The sequence below is a fragment of the Aethina tumida genome, chromosome 3, assembly GCF_024364675.1.
Source record: "Aethina tumida isolate Nest 87 chromosome 3, icAetTumi1.1, whole genome shotgun sequence".
Taxonomy (NCBI): Eukaryota; Metazoa; Arthropoda; class Insecta; order Coleoptera; family Nitidulidae; genus Aethina; species Aethina tumida.
In genome coordinates this window covers 19,581,359-19,604,424 of record NC_065437.1, presented here as the reverse complement: position 1 = coordinate 19,604,424, position 23,066 = coordinate 19,581,359, and the positions used below count along the sequence as shown (strand labels likewise).

The 23,066-nt window shown below is 28.2% G+C and overlaps 1 protein-coding gene across 6 annotated transcripts in view; it reads left to right on the top strand.

The window, feature by feature from the left end:
• The first annotated feature begins 482 nt into the window (after positions 1–482).
• Positions 483–23,066, top strand: part of LOC109597056 (uncharacterized) — a 51,484-nt gene continuing 28,900 nt past the window's right edge. For 3 of the 6 annotated variants that reach the window (XM_020012691.2, XM_020012689.2, XM_049964121.1), the window contains exons 1-2: positions 483–639; positions 6,554–6,688. In XM_020012691.2, the coding sequence (XP_019868250.2) occupies positions 6,584–6,688 (105 nt within the window). In that variant the 5' untranslated portion in view covers positions 483–639; positions 6,554–6,583. Of the gene's footprint in view, positions 640–2,236; positions 2,298–3,228; positions 3,248–6,553; positions 6,689–17,175; positions 17,327–23,066 lie in introns of those variants that run through there. The other 3 variants (XM_020012690.2, XM_049964119.1, XM_020012692.2) reach the window with 3 other exon arrangements.

Here is a 23,066-nt window from a genome sequence, read left to right as displayed (position 1 = left end):
TATTCTTGCAAATTATAAAAAGTATAAAATACGACTTACTTTTAAATTATAAAATTGATTATTGACATTAATATTTTTACCAAGTCAATTTTATGTCAGTGCCATCTCTCAATGGGTAACTTAATTAATTAGTTAGTTGAAAATATTTCTTTATCACATATTTAGTAGAATCGAATTCTGCACAAATTGAAGAAAACATTAAATAATCAGTCACAATGTTCTTGATGAATATTTGATATTCTAGGATTTTATAATACTATAAACACATAAATGAGCAACAATTGTATTTAAATTATTTGAATTTTATAAAAATTTGAAATCATTTTGCTCGACATCTAGTGACAACTGATCAAAGTATTCAGCGCGTCCAAAGAATTCTAGATTGTGGGACACGCAACCAGGATTACACAAGTTAGAATAATGCTCATGCGCATATAAGATCTGTCAGTCTTCGGTAAATGGCAATGGATTTTGAATATCTTCAGTGTATTGCCTTTCTTATCGTGTGTGACAGGTGTATCGCGTAGTGTAAACAGAAATGAACTGAGAGGCGGCAAAAACTTATTTGAATACGTGTTATTAATATGTATAAATTAGATTTTGATAACCATAAGAGACTTTTCATTCAGGAGCACAGAGGTACAAGATTATTGATTTTTCCTAGGTTAAGGGTACATGTGTTTTTCTTTTAAATATATTTTTATTCTGTTCATTTAATATTCATTGCTTCAGATATTTCTTAGATTATTATTTGCCTTTATCAAAAAAGTAAAATTTCTATCACAGACGTTTTTATATAAATAAATTATTATCGAGGTGTTTAAACATTTTGTAAATGGAATTTAATGTACTTATTTGTTTTAAGATAATTCGGTGTTTTCGTTGAAAATTAAAATATTAGGATAAAGTATTATAAATTTTATTATTATTGGCTACATTTTTTTACGTCATAAAAATCAAATAAGAATATTTATTTGAGTAGGTGTCCATTAATAGTAACCTTGAAAATAAAGAATATGTGCATTTTTCCGGTGTGAATATATTATTTATCAATATTGTATTTACATTAGTAATACCATAAACATTGTTCTTTTGGGAGGGGTTTGACATACGGATAAAAAATCATTTATAGGATTCTTATACGAAAAAATTTTAACAAAAACTATTTTGTTAAACTTAGCTCTATAAAATTGAATTATATTTACATTACCACTAATTAAGATGAAATATTAATTTATACATGTAGTAAAATCATAAAATAGGATACAGATAATTATTTCATTGCAAAATATTTTGTGATTATTATTAACATATATAGATTGGATAATAAAACAATTATTTCTAATTCTAATCAAATGTAGTAAAACAGAAATGTGACTAAAGTGGTGAGATACGTACGTATGTAAAGTACGAGTAAAAGAAGAAAATCGATAAAATCCCCTTGAGATTAATATGTTAATCAAACGATGATTCACTTGGGAGTCAAAATCTACTCTGGATTATCCTGGTATAAATTCACTTATATTTAACTAACAAATATATGTTGAAGACCATCCTCAATTTAAATCTCAAGAGAAGAGATAATTTGTATTTATCCAACTAATATTTATTTATGGACTCTAGTTATTTTTAATTTGATACTTCACACAACGGCTCTTAGTTCAGTATTTTAGATACTTGGAATTTAATTCTATTTCATATGGAGATGATAATTAAGATTTTTAATTAAATCTTATAATAAAAAGTACCTTTTTAATTAGATAATTTATGCTAGGTTCCATTCTATTCTTTACATATAACAATCAGTGTCTTATTAGTCTTATTTAGATAGTCATGTGTCGACCTAAGAAGCCAAAGAAAATGTGTGCAACTATTGATTAAGAGTCAAATTTGTACTAGTTGCCCTAATTTGTATACAGTTTCACAGTTAACTAAGTTAACTTTGGTATTAATAGTTTTATATCATTGAATTAGAAATATAATAAATATTTTATGTATTCATTCTTACGGTATGTAAATTATACATATATATTAACATGCAATGTAATTTGAATTGTGAAAAACCGTTTTTGAATGACTTTAACCGATAACAGTATTTTATAAAGTTTAATGTGGGATTATTTGCTATCTATGTGAAAATCACACATCCGACAGTTGACTGCTGCCAATAACCTCTGAATACATTATACTTTTATTCGTTAAAAATATGTATATTTTACAGTTTATTTTTTCACAGCTTTTCCGGTGCCCCAAACTAATTGCACCATAAAATCGTTGGGTCACCCAACAATATTTTCGTGAGTATTTTTAAAAGTGATATCTTCCATTTGGTGAAGGTTTAAGCTATTGAGGACTTTTGCTCTGAATTTTAACGCTTATCTGATTGATTTTTCAATGGTATTAATATTGTTTTAACATTCTAACCTTTAGATATAGGAAGTAAGTAGTTTGTAATGCTGAAAACTAACCAGAGTTTTCAAATAACTAATAAGATATTTACATTCCAATCTACAATACACTTTTCCTCGTTAAACCAATAATAATTGCGAAGGTGGAGTCCTCTTACCGTTCAAAGAATGCTGAGATAAATATTTATACTTCTGTCGTGACATTAACTAAATGAATAAGAAGTGGATTTGTGTTGAAATTATTCTTAAGTGGTAATTCGTACCAATCCTTCTCCTTGGCGAACACAATCTCCGGTTGGTATCTTTTCTACAGATTTTAACAAACGATTATGAAATATTTCGAGTAATTGAACAGACAATATGAATATTCATTGCGTTGTTGAATAAGTTGAGTAACTTGAATCAATTAATTTTGCTTTTTTGCCAATTTATATCGGGTTAATTGCGAGGTGTGAACTACGGATGTTGGAACCTTCGAATTTAAACACCAGTGTAAACTCACTGCGTAGACTAATAAACAGTATCTTGTCACCATGGCAGTAAAATTTAAATAATCATTATGTGACAGTGTCAATGTCAAGTTAACTTGTAAATTTTTCGATAGTATTTTATTAAAAGGTTGTTAATAATATAACTTTCAATCGTTCTAATTTCCAAAACGGCGGTTTGGTTGACCGAGCCTATTTATTACGTATTAGAAAAGTGAATTTGAATTTCTTTCATTAGATAATTGCTAGAAATGTAATCATTTATCTCAATGTACGATATAAAAAATCCGAGTTCAAGGAACCGGAAGTTAATTTCACTTCAGCTGTTCATTAAGGATATACTGGCCACGAGTAAGTTTGATTATATATTATAGGTGGACTAAAAAAAATAATTGAACCATTTATGTTATTCTATAGTGTCTTGTTAATATTTAATAGTTTAAATCAGAAAGAAACCAAATGTTTGTTAAAATATATCTTCACCTTACTTGTTTAAAAATATTTATTATAGCTTGAAGGTTTCTCATAATTGGTATTATTGGTAAAACAACTGCTGTCAATGAAATTGCTATTAACTATAATAGGACTGCTATTCGGAATTGAACAGTTATCCCTACATTGAAGTCGTCAATACCGTGAATCATCAATTGACTTTCGACTTGAAAATTCAGCTGGCTTGGCAAACATAAAACGCATACCTTACCGGTAAAGGCTGCATGGAGTACTTTTTACCTAAATTAACATTCACCATGTACGATGTACGCCGGCCGGTGTTTCCGCCAAAGGTCAATAGCTATAATAAAAAAATATTATTTGAAATGTACAGTTATCGCTAATCAGATACAAGGCGATCAGATCCGACGGATTGGCGTGTCCTGGACTTTCACGTTAATGGTTTTCGTGCATAACTCTTTCGCTTAATGAACCAGAGAGGCGATATTGTCAATTAAATGAAGATCAACTGTAGAATGACGGGGTAAAAGTAGCTCGAAAATTCGATTACCAATCAGCACGGACTCCTTTTCGAGCATGCCTTTAAAATCACATTATACTACTTGTACTTGATACCACACTTCTGTATTTGTTTGTACCTCGAGACAAATATTATTTTTAATATACAGAGTGATTCCCCAAACTTAAGAGACCGGAAAAGTTATTAATTTGACATTTTCATAGCAATTATAACTTGACTTCCATTACTTTTCTAACTAATTTTGAATAACAATTTTTTTCCGATTATGTCGGAAGTGAATTCAATTTTGTTATTTTAAATGAAACACTATATAAGCTTGAATTTTTAAATTCTACATGTAATTGAAAATAAAATGGTTAGACGATGTCTTATATCTAAACTTAAAAGTTTTTGAGTTAATTTTATTTCCAAAAATTTTTATAGACTGATTGTCCAAAATATCAGAAAAATCTCCACGCAGGAAAGTTAATTTTTGGCATACACGAGGACCAAGGACTATTCTATAAGAAGCCATTATTAGTACAAATTTCGTTATTAACGTATATTTTTGTGTCTCTTAAAAACTTTGTAATTTTCAGTAGACTATTAGAAATTTTTTGATTTATATAAAATATGTATAAAATACAAAACAAATTTTCAGTAAAATCTCTGTCAATATTCATTTTATGTATGTATAGGGAATGTTTATACCAATAAAAAAGATTTTTAATATTCAATTTAATTATGCTAAAATATAGATGATGTTCTATTGAAGGTGACAAAATTATTTATGTTTTAGGATGCATAAAATTAAATAACGAACGCAAAATTAGAAATATTAATAATTACTCCTTATAGAATGATTCCTGATTAACGTGTATGCCAAAAATGAACTTTCTAACATTAAAATTTTAGTGCCTTTATAGACAGTTTAGTTAGACAATCAATTTGTCACAATTTTCGAGAAAAACTATTTTCTAATAACTAAATTAATCCCCTACACTAGGTAAGATTATTTTATTTATTATCATTTTCTTTTTGATACTTTTTCTTTTGGTGAGTCTCCTTAAAATATACTTAACCAACGTTTAAAATAGTTCTAGATAAAAATAGACAATCTTTTGCACCACCCCAACATACATTCTTTATTTTGGTAGGCCACGAATATTTAAATATACATTAAACTAAACGAATGAATGATAATTTCATTGTTACTTCATCTATTGAGAAAACTTAATGTACACAATTCTCCAAATTTTATGAACTAAAAACATTAATTAACGAATATAATGATGATTATGAACACCGTCTGTTGAAGTAATCCGTCAAAACTGTTCTTCGTTTTATAACAATTTGCAATTATTTTGCAATTAGTTTCACCCGATTATACAATGAGCTTCACTTTTTAAATTAATCGGTATGTCAATGTCGTGTGCCTTCTTGAAAATGACAGTGAAAGTCCAGCTATCTCCATGTGTTCAGGAAACCAAACCCGTTTTTTTTTAAGAAAACGATTCGACGTCAACAGTTGTAAATAAATAAATAATCATGAAATCCAGAAAGAATTCTGTAATTTTTATTTTATGAAATTTCTAGTATCTAGTAAGTAGAATATTATGCAGTGTATTTACTTAATACTTAATGTCAGAGGTTAAATCAAAATTTATACTGTGTCGATGTACTTTTTATTTATTTTTTACCTTCATCTTCAACCATTTCATTTGTTGTGGCTATTTGGGGGGATAGTGGCCCATTGGAAGTCAACGGGCGGAACTTTTAATAGCCCTGCAATATGTAACTGTCTCTAGTTAAAATACTAGGGTCCATCACTATGTGATGATCTTGTTTGACACCCGTTTATAGTCCAGCTAATTGCTTATGATGGACACATAATCATTTAATCCGAACATGTTAATTTAGGGCTCCACTAAATTAATTGCTCAATTACATTATACTGATGATCATTTAACCCTTCAATTCACGTTATCCGTCGATGTCACCTATTTTTATTGCAATGTATGCTTTTGTTAGATATGCTGTGCAGTGAAGATAATTCAATACAATGTACAAGAACATTCAATTAAAATTTAGTGTCGTATAGGAAGAAAGGATTCTTGAACTAGAGAAAACCTGTGACAATGACAATCCAAGAAAAGTTTCTCCCTTCACAATCTCTATTGTTTACCAATTTTAAATAATCACAATATTTTTAATATTTATATATTGTTCAGAGTCCCAGCGTGAGATTAAATGTTTTTTCTACAATTAATATTCTATGACCGCAGTTACGGCTCATTCATTATCGCCGGTAATGGACTTCTTGCAAAAGCGCAGCGCATTCATGTCGGACATTCTCAAAAGCAACCAAAACACCACACTATTAATTTGCGTATTTTGCACACACACACACAAAAAAACAGACTTTCACTCATACTAATGCACTAATTAAAATGTTTAATTTAGCAGTAACAAAGCAATTACCTAATATAACAAATACTAATATGCATTTAGAAAATGTACGTTCAAGAAAGTTCTATTATTTGCGTTATCTAATAGTCGAATATTGTGAGCTTTACACGCCGATGGGTTTTATTGTTTTCAGTAAAATAATGCTTATACGGTGATCAAAACGGGCACAGGATGTTGCTTAAATAATGTGTAATTTAGGCGTTTGAATTACGTTAAATTAACACGGATTGTTTCAGGGTTGGAATTTGTTGTGAGGAGGGCGTCTCATGGGCCAATGTGTGTCCCGTAAGGCCGCTGGGGCCTTCGCAGCATCTGCAGCCGCCGCCCATAATAGACCGTCTTCCAAGGTTCAGAAAATGCATAAATTACAAGTGAGTTTATTTATAATGCCAATAAACAAATTTAAATTTTCGATGGGCACCCACGAAAATTACACCATTACTTTATATTGGTAATCTCTATTAATTCATATTACACATAGTTGCTTTATTTTGTACAAATTTGAATATTTTACCTAGTACTAGGTATACTAGGATGACATAGAAACACGATTACTTTCACATATAAATAATTTGTTCCTTAAAAATGTTAAAAATGTAAAACGTTATAATATATTTGAAAGATATTTAAAAATTATTCAAATTTGAAATTAAATTTTTATTTTTTATATATAAGTAATTATCTTAACTTGAAAAATTGTTATCAATAAAATGGTTAAAGATTTAAAGACGTTTACTTAAAGGTTGATTTTAAATTCTACATCGAAACATAATTTTAATCTTGTTTTGAATGTACAATTAATGTATATAATTAAGTTATTCGATGGTCAGTTCTCTTAAGAACATAGTATTTTCAGCAAGAGCAGAGTACTAGCCAGAATGCACGAGTTTAATTCCATTGTTTATCTACAAATTGGCGTTTGTAAATTCAGAAAACAAACTTTTGCAGTATGTATTACTTGATTATATACTAAATTTTTAAAATGCATTCCCACGTCTTCTTCAGATAACCTTCTATGAGTAAGTAGGTAATAATAATAAGTTTTTAAAGCTCATAAAAGTGAAAACAATACTTTAGCACTACGAATTTTACATTCAAAGAGAGTTTTGTTATATAAAGAATTATTTAATATATTCTAATTAATCTTTCCAAGTTTATTGTAGCGAGTGTAGCAAAATATTCACACTGATCAGTGTTTACATTTTAAGCAGCGATTAAGTTATACAAATTTTAAAAATTTAATGTTTTTAAACTTAATTGTTTGTGTATTTTTGGCTATTTTATTATTTTTGAAGCAAAAATACATATTTTAAACCACATCATAATTATCGTATTACAATTTTTTAAAACCATATTTTGTAATTCCAAAATTTATATCCTCTGTAAGAAAGCGTACTATACCACGTGTCCAAAAATTATTCAGCCAATTTGCAACCTAATTTAGGATTAATCCATTATCTCCTTAGAGTGGGTCCTGGAGTTTGTTCATATATTCTTGGACACCTGGTACATTGATTACTTGGTTCCTTTCAATTTATACAAAAAAATATATTGTAAAAAATTAAGTAGTACGCCGCCTAGTTTCTAGACCAGTCTCTAAAAAATGCTTTATTGAAACGTTCTGAGGAACTAATGTATCGTTGTTGATAACAGGTTGACGACTGAAAGGACTCAAGTTTTTACATCAAATCTAATTAAAACTTGTTACGATTTGCCACAGAAAAAGTTGATTTATTATCCCATTTTATGTTAAAATTGAATTATCCCACGGTAAATAGGATTGAAATGGTAATAGTGATGGAAGTTGACTTAATTAAGAACAAAACGGTATACATGAAATTCTTTCAGTTATAAAAAAAATGGAGCAAAACTTATGCGATATTTTCGCACGTTTACATGTTAGCATGCACTACAAAAAGTTAACCTAATTACATAACCGATTTCCGGAACACGATACATTCCCATTAATGTCGGTAGACGGTCATTTTTCTCGAGCACATACTTCCTATTTTTACGATCGGTTGAAACTCTACAAGTATGTGCATTGAGCGCGATGGGAACAATTGCAATTCGATACGAATGTATCTGGTTTCCATTGCTGAAATATCATTGTTAGATGGAGAAATGATCAAGATACACCTCCGCCGAAAACGAGCGAAAGGCCAACCCGCTGAGATCATGATGGCCATGGGATTTGGAAAGGATTATTGTTTGATCTTTGTTCGGGTTTGATGAATTATTTCATTATAAATTTGCACGACTTTCCATGGCACCTTACGGATAATTATTTGATTGGATATTTAGATTTCAAATAAGATTCTTCCAATTTAAGATTCGGATATGGGCAATTAATAACGTATCAAAAATGTGAAAATTTAATTTCCTTTAGTGTGCGCCCAATTTTATTATGTTTATGTCATTATCTGAAATCTAAAAACGATTTTAATTAAATTATAATTTCTCTTATCCGTCAGTCATTAAAATGATTATAGTTCAAGTAAGAGTTTTTTATAATTAATTGAATTTATCTCCACTTGAGATCGCATTGTGGATGTCCGAAAGTGTTGTAATATATGTTGTTTTACTTTCGAGTTGTTCCATTATAGAATTTTTACTTAAAAATTCAATAAATTTACATTTACATTTTCTAAAAATACCTGTTAATATAATATAAAAATTATTGTACTATTAATTATTAACAAGTATTGTCAAAAATGAAAACGGAGTTAATATTTTTATGTAAAAATCAAAACATTTATAATAATCAAATTGTCTTTAAAAACATCCAAAATGCTTTGTTTATAATAATAAATAGTTTATGACAGTAATTATATATACTTTCACAGACTATTCATTTTGTCAGAAATATAGTTCCAACCTTGAATTCTTTAAAAGTAAGAGTTCTTAATTGAATTTATCTTTACTTGAGATCGTATCGTTGATCATGGAAAGTGTTGCAAAATATGTGGTTTTACATTCGACGAGTTCCATTTATAAAAATTTTATTTTTTCCAAATTATCTATTTTTTTTTTTAATTTTTTAAATCTTTAAAGATGTTAATTTACATTAAAAGCTATAAGATGTCTTAGTATTAGTGTGAAACAAATTTAATACTTTAAGTTTATAAGATAGTCATAATAGACAAAAAATAAATAAATATGCTGTTAGAAGTTCATTGAAAGTTTTCAAAATAAAAACATCATCATACAACTTCTTATATCAAAAAATAGACCTTTAAACTTGAGTTATTTAGTAAGTAAATAATTTTGATAGTTAAGTGAATTTATCTCTGTAGTTCTTTCGAGACATACCATTTACAATATTTTAAATTTTCAACATTTTAATTTCTAAAAATATTTACGTCAAACAACTTGGAAACTAGAGCTCTAAGTTTGAGCTATTTAAATGTAGGTAGGAATTTTTATATAATTTAGTTTATATTTATTTGAAATCGTATATTGATGATCCGAAAGTGATGCACATACAGTATTGGTAGAAAGTAGAGCAACTTGTTTAAAATTCAAATAATTTTCGGCTATTACGTTAAAAAAATGTATATTCAAAATTAACTTCCCTTTATAAATTTAACACATAGTTAAACAATAGAAAAAATAGATTTCAATTTTATTGATGATTATTTGTTTTGGGCGGTAGAGCAACTTATGCTATTTAAAGTTTTATTACTATAAATAATTTGTAATTAGAATTTTAATTAATTCTACACTAATATATTGCAAAATTCCCATTAACACCTTTTTTAAATAGAAAGCAACAGATGGTCAATAATATTTGGACCCATATTTTGCCAGGTCTCTTGCAGAACCGTGAATAAATCTTGCTGATTATTGTACTCTTTGTGTCTTTTCACTATCTCCCATAAGTTTTCAATGAAGTTTAGTTCGGAAAATTGAGATGGCAAGCCTTAACATTATTTTTTACCTTAAATGCCACTCCTACCATATTGTTCCTCAATATTTCTTTATATATTAAACGATCATGATACCTTCTATTCAAAGGAGAAGACCCATTCAAAATCCCGAAAAGCAGCCCCTTACGGTTACCGACTTGTCACCGTGTTTAACAGTGAGTATGGTAAAATTTGGGTTAAACTTTTCCTGAATAGGCCAGATTAAACTTGATTGCTCGTTTCCAACCATTTAAAGTCCAGTGTAAAAGAGACCTGGTAAACTCAACTCTGGCTCGTCTGTTCTTCTCTGATATTAGTGTATTTTTTAATCTGGGCTTCTCGCATGAAGACCCTCTTGTAGTAAAATATCTCTTACAGTTCTTGAAGAAACAAGTTTTGCCTCAAGTAGACCTTTTATTTTACTGGAACTCAGGAAACGATCGTTTTTGGAGAAGGATAAAATTTGTTTATCCTGAAACCTATTGGTTTTTCTTGGTCGTCCAGTTTTATTTTTTTCTTCCACATCACCAAATCTTGAAAATTATGGTAAAACACGCGTTTTTTCTCATCGAATCGAAAAAACGAATCAATCGGTGATTTTAATTTGAAAATAATTTCTTTCCACGAGGAACTATATTAACATAGTTTATTTTGGCGTAAATTATGAAACTAAAAATTATTGTGGATTTTGTAGAGATTGGTGACATTCAGTAAAAAGTTGCTTTACTTTTTGCCTGCCGAATATTTTGTTTTTTGATTTGTAGCTAACAGAATTATTTTTAATTCTAGAAATATTATGATTGTATACAGTGTGTTCATGATTGGTATAATTATATTAGAATTGCATGTACAGGACCAGATCAATTTATATATATTCAAAGTTGCTCTATTTTCTGCCAATACTGTGATATAGTTTTATTTTCGAAGCATGTCATTTTGTAAATTTCAATATAATAATGTCTTGAAATGATTTATTATAACAAAAAACAAAATAAAGATATTTAAAACGTACTTTACAAAACTAGGTTTGTAAAACTGAATTAAAAAGATAAATAAATAAAAAGTATGTTGTTTTATCAGTAATTTATTTGTGAAGAGGTTTATTATGGAATGACTCTGAATACTTGCTCTGTTCTGGGCGTTACGCTTTATAATTTATTCGTAGACGTTGGCGTCTCACATTATATAATTCCTATTGTTGTTCGCTGATAGCTGAATTCAAAACAGGTTAATTGAATGTGGCTGTCCAAACAACTGTGAGAATCTGTCCGTGTCAGTGCCATAGAACAGCCAGTGCGAAAAAGTTCCACGCAGCAATATGGTCTTGATGCGAGCAATTATGGTTCTCTTCATATTTTCTATGTCGTGCCGGAATTTCGCAATCTCTTTTAGGACATGATTGTTCAGGATCGTAACAGTAAACAAGTCGTAGACAATTTCTCAATTGTGATTTGCACAGAACCTGCGTCTCAACATAAAATCTTTTGTTACAGGTTCAAAAGTACAATAAACTTATTCCTTGTTTTAGATTTTCTTCCTTTTACCCTTCGCTACGAATGTCGTGCACATTATTAATTTATTTAGGTTACGAGCACACAAACGTACAATTAAAATGCAAAACGGGATAAATATTTCGTGCCGCATTATTACTACGTCAACCCCAAATCGCCTGATTTACATCTGTGCATGTCTTAAATCCTGACCTTGAAATAACACAAATCGATAGAAACTACGTTGCGGATATTCGGCGTCGAGACGCCGGTCAATGCGAGCGTCGTTACCCTCCGCCGTCAGCTCACCAACATTCAGGGGGTTCTAAGCGAATCAGGCTGATGTCACAACGCGATTAATGGCTCTACAACTGAGCGGAAACTCCATATTAAACAGAACGCCCACCATAGTGTCATCATTAAATATATTGCATTTCGAGATGTCCGAAGTTTTAGTTTTGGAGTTCATCTAATTTAGGAGCTTCTTCACTTTGTCATCATATATTATTTATTTTAATACGCAGAAGAAATTTGTTATATGTCGATTACACTCTTAATACTGAATAAAGTTTTATTATCTTTAAGAGTTTCTTAAAACAAACTTATAATTTGACTTTATTTACTCCAAAAGTATGGGTGTAGAAAAAAAAAAACAAATACAATTGCCCCAGACAAAAATGTATAAAATAATTTATTATTTTATATTGAAAAAGGCTAACTCATCACAAGTCCATAAATGTATTATAAAAATATATAAAATTATTTATTATTTATTTAATTCTTCCATATTTTATAATTATTTTATTTTTATAGCATTTTTATATAAATCACTAAAATATATAACCATTATATAAAAATTATATATTTTCATATGGACAAACAAAGATTAAAAATCCACTAAAATTCCTTTGATTCTTGATACTTTTGTCACTTTCTTTTAAGAGATAAGAATGAAAAATATGGCAAATATTCTCAAGATAAACAATCAGATGCCTTAATTGGCAAAGAAATGTTGATTTTTCTGAAGTTAATGGTTTATGTCCAGCCAATTTTATGGACCAACGTCCTCTCTTTGGTAACCCGCTACGAAATAATAAATAAAATTTAATTGAAACAAAAAAGGAGATAAACTTCTTTACAAAACTATAAACACACTTTCAATTTTCTTTACGATCATTGAACTTAAAGGCAATTTTAAATTTATGAGCTTCTTAGCTGTTTAAGAAAAAAGGCAATTTTCTAAGAACAATTTATTTTAAGTAATAATTATTTATTGTAAAATATTTTGTAGAAAAAATATTTTGAGATGCCAACATGCACTTTAAAGACAAATATATTTTTATTAGAGTAAATAAACTTTTCATGCCAGTCAATTATTTTAAATTTTTGAAAATAATGTGACCAATAATTAAAAGAAACTAAAAATCTATTTTTTATTAATGCTTTATTAATTCAAACTGAATTAAAATAAATTATATATTTTTATTTTTAGTTAATTGAGACGTAGACAATCGGTTAATTAACCAATTTAGTTAATTAATTAGCCTATTAGGTTATTTTTAATCCACTGATATCGTAGGTCCTAATTTTATTTACCAATTTACTAATCAGTCCCCTTTTTATTTAAGAACAGATAAAACAAACTTTAAAAGTTTTGTTATCTTTAAGAGCTAGCTGTTCTCCACAGCTTTTATTCTCGTGAAATATTTTCAGGCTCACAAATAGTCCACATAAAAAGCAATTTACTGAAATTGGTTTCGTAATTTTTTGCTTCATTCTCGGTTCTTTTGTTGCCATTTCGTTTTAGGAAGTATACTAAATATTAGGTTCTGCCAAACTACCACTGAACCGTCTGGCACGTGTTTAGATTTATATACGTCCACTTTAAATCATTCATTTTCAGCATCCGTTCTTAAATGTAAAATACAGTTTGATATATAGTCAAGAAGTAATTAAAATTCCATTTGAACCAATTTAACTATAATTTGTACCTAATAATTATTTTAATAACGCAACAACTTGAAAATTATAATTGTGAAATCAACACCGTGGCAAACAGTGCGTTACGCACTTGCGATTCTTGCAAGAGATACTTTACCAATGTCAATTCGGTGACCCCGCTTTGAGTTAACTACGTATAAAATTGCAATCAAGTACACGTGGTCGAAAATCAAGGTCAAGTTTACTGTTAAAATGCATTATGAAAACGTATGCGTACATTGATCATTAATAATGTTATTAGCTGAAGAAGATTCCCATGTAGTCATTAGCATCGCATTCGTACGTGGTCAGGTGGCGAATGGACCCAACCTCTGGCGTTTTCGAGTTCAATCTTCCGTATACTGTTAGCTTACTGTACAGTCGATGTTTGAATTTGCCTTTTTTATTACTGCACCCAGATTCATATTTTACAATGTGCACACTTACATGCTTGATGTCATTAGGATAATCAACTCCGGATTGTTTAATGTGCCGTTTGCAAATTAACTAGAAAATTATGCTACTTACCGATTACGAAATACTTGCCTTTTTATAAATAATTATAGTTTTCTTAAAACTAAATTGTGGGTTGAGTTCAATGAGGTTTACGAGGATTTAAAGTCTTTATCAATTTAAATTTTAATTTAATCAACTTTTTAGTGCGTCTATCACTGTTAAAACATGAAACCGTGTTCTAGGTTTAAGGTCGTGGATGATTTTACTGTAGAGAGTTTCGACATTTATAGTAATATTTTAAATTATTGCTGGTCTTAAAATTATATATCAGTTACAGTACTCAATAATTTATTTTATGTCCCAGATCTATACATACGGTAATCTACAATCTACATAATAAACATATTTAATTTAAATCTCATATCATATTAATTAAGTAGAATTATTATTATTTGACACCATTTCTATGTTTATTTTGTAAACATTGATATATTTAGATGATACATTAGATTAAACCAATCATTAAATTGGGATAGATAAGTTTCATCAAAAATTTAGATTCCACATAAATTAAGTGAAGATAACAAAATTAGGCGTTTGACAATTGTTAATTCTCTCTTTGCATGTAACGCAAATGAGCCTTTTATTGATCAGTCTGGACAATTGTTTGAAGCTGGTTATAGATGACTGTATGGTAGACTGCGCGTGGAATTTTGCATATTAACTTACGTGTCAAGCTAGATGTAAGGACATTGGTGTTACTGTACATATAGATATAGAATTCTGCTTCAGTTGCACTATTCAATAATTTACTTTAATGTTCCCGATTTATACGTAAAGTAATTTAGAATCTCCATAATAAACCCATTTAATTTAAATCTCATATCTTATTAATTAGATAGAACTATGCCACCTTTAAGAAAAATAAAGTTGAAATTGATACTTTCCTGTTTTCTGTGTTAATTGAATAAATGTCATACATTCCTTTTATTTTATTTGAATCTGTACTTTGCACATGACTGTCTGAATAATAGTGATGTGTATGAGATCATGTTCTTAAGAATCGAATAAAAATCCAATGTCGCGTCAACGACCTGTTTCACTCATGGTATCGCAGAAAGAACCCATCGCATGTCGAATGGATGTGTCACGGAGCATTGAATAAGAACATTTGATATTTAGGAGCTGTTACAGCATCCTTTATTCGATGGTTTATCCATGAAAACATAAATAAACCGTAATGAAAGCCACGATCTTACAATGTCTTGATCGGATCTCATTATTCAGGAATGTTATTGTGTTGGGTATGTCGAAGATGATGTAGAAGATTATTCCAAATGCGCAAAAAGATATATTATTGTGTTTATAAAATTCCTTCTTTAACGTTGCGGCATTGAAAGTCGCACATGACCCGAGGCGTGCTTCTGTTAGAAGTTAAATTAGTAGCTAGAAAATTAATTGTCTTGTTTTATGAATACAGTAGTGGTCATTATTTTAACTCTTAAAATTTTAAATATTTTAGACTACTATTTTATTTAATGTGATCTGTTAAAATAATCTTAATTTACTATTGTTGTTTTATACAGTATTATAAAATCTACTATATTCTTATTGTATAAAATGTTAAATATATTTTGAATGAATTGAGCTAGACATAAATAAAACAATTTTGAAAGAGATTAGATTCCTTCAATCTTCTTAAATTGTTGTGATTGAATCCATTTCAATTTATAAAAATTGTTATGTCGAATTTGGTTATAAATGTGTTTGATATTCTATTTTTCAATTTTAGAAATTTTAAAAATTATATTATAAAAATTAATTATCTTATAAAAAATAATTAAAAATTAAAAATAAATTAGAATAATTATAAAAATTAAAAAAATTTGAAATATTTGAAAATTTTGAAAAAAATTGAAAAGTTAAAATTTTGGAAAATTATAAAAATTAGAAAAATAATTTATAAAAATTTGAAAAATTAGGATAATTATAAAAATTTGAAAAATTTTAAAAATTTTAAAAATTTTAAAAATTTGAAAAATTTTAAAAATTTTAAAAATCTTAAAAATTTTAAAAATTTGAGAATTTTGAAAAAATTGGAATATTTGAACAATTTGAAAAATTTTAAAAACTAAAAATTTAAAGATTTTAATAATTTTACATATTTTAAAAAATTTGGAAAGTAGAAAAATTGTAAAAATAAATTTTGAATAATTTGAAAGATTTGAAAATTAGAAAAATTTTAACTTTTAAAAATTTGAAAAATTTGGAAAAATTGTAATAATTTTAAAAATTTTAAAAAATTTTAATAATTTTACAAATTTTAAAAAAATTGGAAAATTAGAAAAATTATAAAGATTTTAATAAATTGAAGAATTTGAATAATCTGAAAAATTTTAAAAATTTTAAAAATTAGAAACCTTACAAAAATTATAATAATTATTAATATTACATTTCTTTACTTTATTAAACAAAATTTTCGTTGCTTAAATTTATCAGAACTAAATACTACGTTTTAATATCCTACTTAAAAAAATGAAAATTAAATAGAAGAGAGAATGTATCAGAGAGGCAGTTATCTCAGCTCCAAGTCTATTTATCCTTTTCCAAGAAACTGCCTGAGATAACGATAACTCATTGTTTACATAAAACTGTCTCATTACTTCGTCCATGTGCGTGGATCTGTTTCATTCACGAGTTGCGACCGCCGTCTTTTCCACTCAGCCGCGTCCGACCATTAGACAGCCTTGCCGCATAATTACGACGGTTTAATTTAATTACATGTGTGATTTATGGAACGCTTTGACCTGCGGAGCGTGAAAACCATTTCAACGTACTTGTGCATTATGCATCGGGTCTCGCCAGTGTTTTGTCCGATCTTTTCGAAAAGGACGCGGCCGGTGGGCGCATGCCGTCGCGACGTCGCATTTGATGCCGCCGACGCGCGATCAATTCGACGTCCCGACGGCCGATTCGCCGCATTACTGGCGTAGTATCGGTGTGACGATTTCGGTCACGATTCATGTAGGTTCCTTTTTCTCAATGATTGAAAATCGAAGTAAATGTGATAGTTTTATTATTTGGTGATTGATGTGATCCAGTGGTTGTGAAGGCGTCTGCGAATATGGATAATCGCGACACCATTCTTATGGACGACGTCCCGCCGGATCCCATGGTAAATGTTCCAGAACCATGTCTTCAGTTTCATTGTAATTGTAACGATTCTCCAGACGATGCACGGCGCAATTGCAATGTTATTACGTGCAACTTTTTTTTTTAAATAAATATTAATGTACGGTGAACAATTATTCACAAATGATTCTGTATTTAAATAACTAAAAACTATTGTAAAAAAAATCCTTAACATTGTTGATAAAATATTAATTATCTGAATTATTAGAAAACTTTGAAAAATTTGAAAAATTAGATGATTTAGAATAATTAGAAAAATCTGAAAAATTTTAGATATTTAAAAAATTAGAGAAATCAAAAAAATATATATATAAAAATTATATATTTACTATATATAATGGAATTTATTTAACTAAAAACTAATGTGAATAAAAAACCTTAACATTGTTGGTAAAATATTAATTATCTGGGTACATGAAAATATACAAATAATATAGCATTATTAGTAACATTTCTAAATTTGTATACATCAATAAATTTTTATTAGTTAATTCATCATCAGTGATTATTTTTTTCCTGAAAAAATGTTTTTATTACTGAACTAAAAAAATACCCATATATTATAATTAAGTTAATTTGGTTACATCACTTTAGCAATATTTATTATCCTAGTAGTAAAATTATGAGTTATTATTAAACATTTTTTAGTAGTTATTTAAATCATGACTTTTTAACAGAAAAAATAGTTTTATTGATGATAAATTGAGTTTATAGACTAAAGAGTAAATGAAATCCTCTTCAGGAAAGAGCATATCATTTGCCCTTACTCGAATAAAATGCAATTAATGTTTTAAACACCATTTAAAATTCAATATACTGTTTTCACTCACAAATATCTATCTATTCTGAAAGTTTTCTAAAGATTTTATGATCTGGTAATAAGATATTATAGAAACAATAAAAAATAAACAAATGTGTTTTAATATGTAATTACTGTAATTAAAATATATGTATATTTTACGGCAAAGAAAAACCATTTAATAATTTGTTTACATCACTGAAATAACGTTCTTTATATTGGGAGAAAAATAGTAAAATTATAAGTTATTTAATAGTAATATTTTTTTTTTAAATTTGTATAAATATATATATTTTTGGTAGTTTAATAAAAAAAGATGTTTAAATCAAATAATTTTTACTACAAAAAATGCGTTTATTGATGATAAATTAAGTTTACAGATTAAAAATTAAAATAAATACGAGTAACAAAATCCTCTTCAATTAAAAGCACTTGACATTAATTCGACTAAAATACGATTAATATTTTATACACCATTTAAAATCCTTTATTTTATTTAATTTTAACTTCAAAATGTAGACATTCTGAAAGCTTTAGTAAGCTTTTATAATCTAGTAATAAGAAATAGCAGTTAGACATATATTTGCGTTTAATAAATATATTTCTATGAACAATAAACAAATGTAGCTTAATTAATTACATTACATTAATTTTTACGACAAAGAAAAGCCATTAAACAATTTGTTTACATCACTGATGTAACATAATTATCTTGTTACTAAAATAGTAATATTCTAAGTTATTACATTAATTTAAAGAATATTTTTAAATTTGTATACTTCAAGAAGTACTTTTTACCATAAAAATGCTAAACACAATAAATTGAGATTAGAGAGTAAAATAAATAAATAAACGTAAGGGGACCCTTGTCAAGGAAGAGCACTTCAATCATCTTGAATACGATTAGTGTTTTATACACCATTTAACCATTACAAATAGTAGCTGTTCTGAAAGTTTTCTTAAGATTTTATGGTCTGGTAATGGGAAATATCTGTAACATTAGTTGTCTTGGTACTAAGTAATAAATAAGAAATTAACCATTTCATTCTTCTTAAGTCGAAAACCATTAAACATTTTTTATATCAATAATGTAACAGTAGTTCGTTTGATATTAAATCGTAAAACCCTGAGTTATTAATAAAAAGAAAATTTTTGAATTTAAATTTAGCGGTTATTAAATTAGTAATGTTTAATTAGCAAATGTAAATCTATTATGAATATATTCTTAAAACTTTATGATCTGGCAATAAGAAATATTTAAAGTTATTTTTATGTATTCTAAAGTTATATAAAAACTAATAAAAAATAAATGTTGCTATTTTTATATTTATTTGAATTATTTTATGTATTTTTATGATAAAATAATTTGTAACTAAAAGAACGTATTGAACAGATGGCGAATACTATTTTCATTTTTATTATAGGAAATTAACTGAGCAATGCTTTTTTTGTTGACCGGTTGTGGTCAATTTAATTAAAATAGATTGCTGATCAAATTATGTTAAAAGTGACTAATAATTACGACGTTAAAGTAATACCGAGATTGATTTATAAACATTACTTGGATCCTTTCCCAAGCACTTTGCATCCATATCCGAGTATAATTAATACAATTTCGTCTGATTAGTTTCATCTGTCTTCGTGATTCTACGGTAATCAGTTACTTTACACACGCACAAAACGATTCGTTCTCAAATTACAAACATGGGAAGATGGGAAGAAAGGTAACATACTTATTGGGCATAATAAATTACTTGTCATATGGGGAATGTTTAATCTTGCATTAAACTACTTACATACATGCATAGTGTAACCAAATGATTATTTATCTGTCATAATACCGTTACGTTCATTTTAATATCTCCGTACAAGTGCATCACTTTGAGCCATTGTTATTCCTAGATAATGTTAATTTTGCATTGTCTTACAAAGTAAAGTGTGTCGCACATTTCATAGTATCTAAAGTATCTTTAGTGATGCATTTTATTGTTTCACATTAACTCCCTGCCATTTTTATTGCATATTAAGACTTTTAAGTTATTCAAGTATTTACTAAACTTAAGGCGATGCAAATACTCAACGGCACTTCCTCATCATTGTCTAATTAATTGGTTTCTTGTTCGCAAATTTGCATATTTACTGTTGAGAACAGATGCAAAATTTAAATTTCAATAGAATGTGCAGGTATTGCGAATTGATTTGCATAGTGGCTTTTGGTTACCGCTATTTGGAACTAAAAGTTGAACTAACTGCAATAAAATTCTTCGCCGGCTGGCGTTTATCTAAATATGCACAAGTTTACCTCACGATTATGTTAATTTTAAAGAAAACATTCACAGTGATGAGATATTACGTTTATATGTAATTTAAATTTAATGCAAGATATTGTAGATAGATAATAATTAATATAGTTCGCAGGTTGTTAAAGTTACATAAGTTGTGGGTCATTGAATTTACCTGCAGTCGGGTAAAGTTGGTCAAACAATTATCCAAAGTCACGATTACTATATTGTAATTACAAGTTATTAGTTTATTTCAATATTTCATTAGTATTAATCTTCAGTGTTAAGAAATAAACTTACAAGTTTGCTTTTATTTTTAGAAATTGCTATTAAGGTTTAAGTACCTTAAGGAATTACAATAGTGGCCATAATTATGGCAATAATTAAAATATATGAAAAACATTAGTTGTACTACTTGAATTTTATGCCAGTCCTTTAATGTTTATTGTTTTTTCTGTTATTGTTGTGCTACTATGCAAGTGATCAATCTGATAAAATTTACGGTATTGTTATCTGTGAATTTAAATCGATTATTTACTAGTGATATTTTGGTTATTATTATTTAATCAAGAGTTCAATTGAAACTTTTTTATGAAATTATAATTCGGCATTACCAAGACTGAGAGAAAAAAAGAAGAGATGGTTAATAAATCAATCGTTTCTCGTATTATTAAAAAATTGTTGAAAATAGTTACAAGACTATGAAAATATTGGTGTTCGTTTTATCCCAGAACTACAGAAAAACTCTCATTTCAACTAAAAATTAAAAAAAAATATGAGAATATTTTTTATGATTTATAAAAAATGATAACTATGTTTATGTTAATCATACTACAGACACAAAACTACACAAAAAGTTTGTTATTAGGATATTGTTAGTGTTAATGTTAAATTAAATAACAAAGATTATACATTAAAAATTCTTTTCAAAATTGCTGTATTTATATCCAATTCAATTCAGAAAAATTGATAACAAAAATTATAACAATTGATAGAAAAAGAATATAGTGGCTTTTATAATACTTTATAAAACAATGATAGTAGAGAGGGTCGTTTAATATATAAAGAAATATTGAGGAACAATATGGTATCATAATCAGATATAAATATGCCACTAAAACTTTAAAACAACGGGATAATGACTCGAAGCACCCTTCAAAATATTTGAATCAGTGGCTTTTAAATGGAAAAATTAATGTTATGAACTGGCCATGTCAATTTCCCGATCTAAGCTTCATTGAAAACCTATGGGAAATAGTGAACAAGTGCAAGTCCAAAACAAATAATCATCAGTAAAATTAAACTCTTTATTTTTTTTATTGTTTATTTACGTAATTGTTAAAATTATAAAGGGAAGTTTATTTTCAATATATATTTTTTAACATAATAACCAAGCAAATAGTTGCTCTATTTTCTGCCAATACGGTATATATTACTTATTTACCTCTTCAGATTTGTACTCGTATTCATGTAACTGTACGTTGAGTAAAATATTCCGTTCCAGATTTTAGTGGGAGCAAATGTATCTGTGTTTAATGACACCAAACGGTCAGTTTTATTTTTTATTTAAAATTAATTCAAGACAAACTCCATGAATGTTTTAAAATATTTTCTCCTATTATTTTATACATGATTTATTCATATACATATGTTTTTTCCGTACTGTTATATATTTTTTGTTAGATATTTGTAAGTCTGATTTATTGGCGATTAAAAGTCTTGCTGAACGTAATTTATTATTACCATTTTGCAGCGAACAGTAGAATGACCAACACACGTTCTCCTTTCAGATAATTTATTGTGATATTCAGACGCTACCTTTTAAATTTCACCCGTTGACCCGCTATTAATGAATACAATTGAATTTGTGTGGGATGGAACACTTAAATCGAGAAATTATTGCAGAAATAAAGGTATGAAGAATTGCACCATTCTTCCTTCTGTTTGATGAAGTGAAAGGATTCCTTGTTATCATGATTGCCCGCTAATAAATAATACAATAACGTTCCCTACAAAAGAAAACCGAGTTTCAGTAAATACACAAATGAAACACACACGTTACATTTTTCCAAGTGGCTTGTACGGCAAAGATATCATGTTTTATTGCCGACTATAAATCCCAATATAGAGGTGAAAAGAGAGTTTAACAGCCTAAGAAATTATAACCGCTTGTGCGTAAATTATCATTGCGGTGGATGATATCGGTATCTGAACGTAATCTGAAAATGAGATTGAAATTATAGACCATTGTTTCATTATAATTATCTACCAGTTACCGGAGGAATTTCCGCCAGCATAAAATGTTTTATGCGTTGTTGGCGTCAAAAGTATATCGTGGGTAATATTTACGATCGGTAATAGCCGATATCAGAGAACCAGTTAGCTCATTCCTCTTGTGCGAAGTATGCCCCCCGATACGGTAAAATCGCCAGGAGTGGAATGTCTTTTGCTGCCTACGCTCACACATTCATACGACCGTCAAATGTACAGAATCGTAAAAAATCTATCGATATGCATTTGGTTGCATGTCCCGTGTACAGTCGTATTCAAACGTATTTTTGAATGGCTATTTCAGTAGGTAAGTTTTTTCAAACGAATTTAAACGGTTCAGAAATACACTGGAGGTCTCGTCGTCGCATATA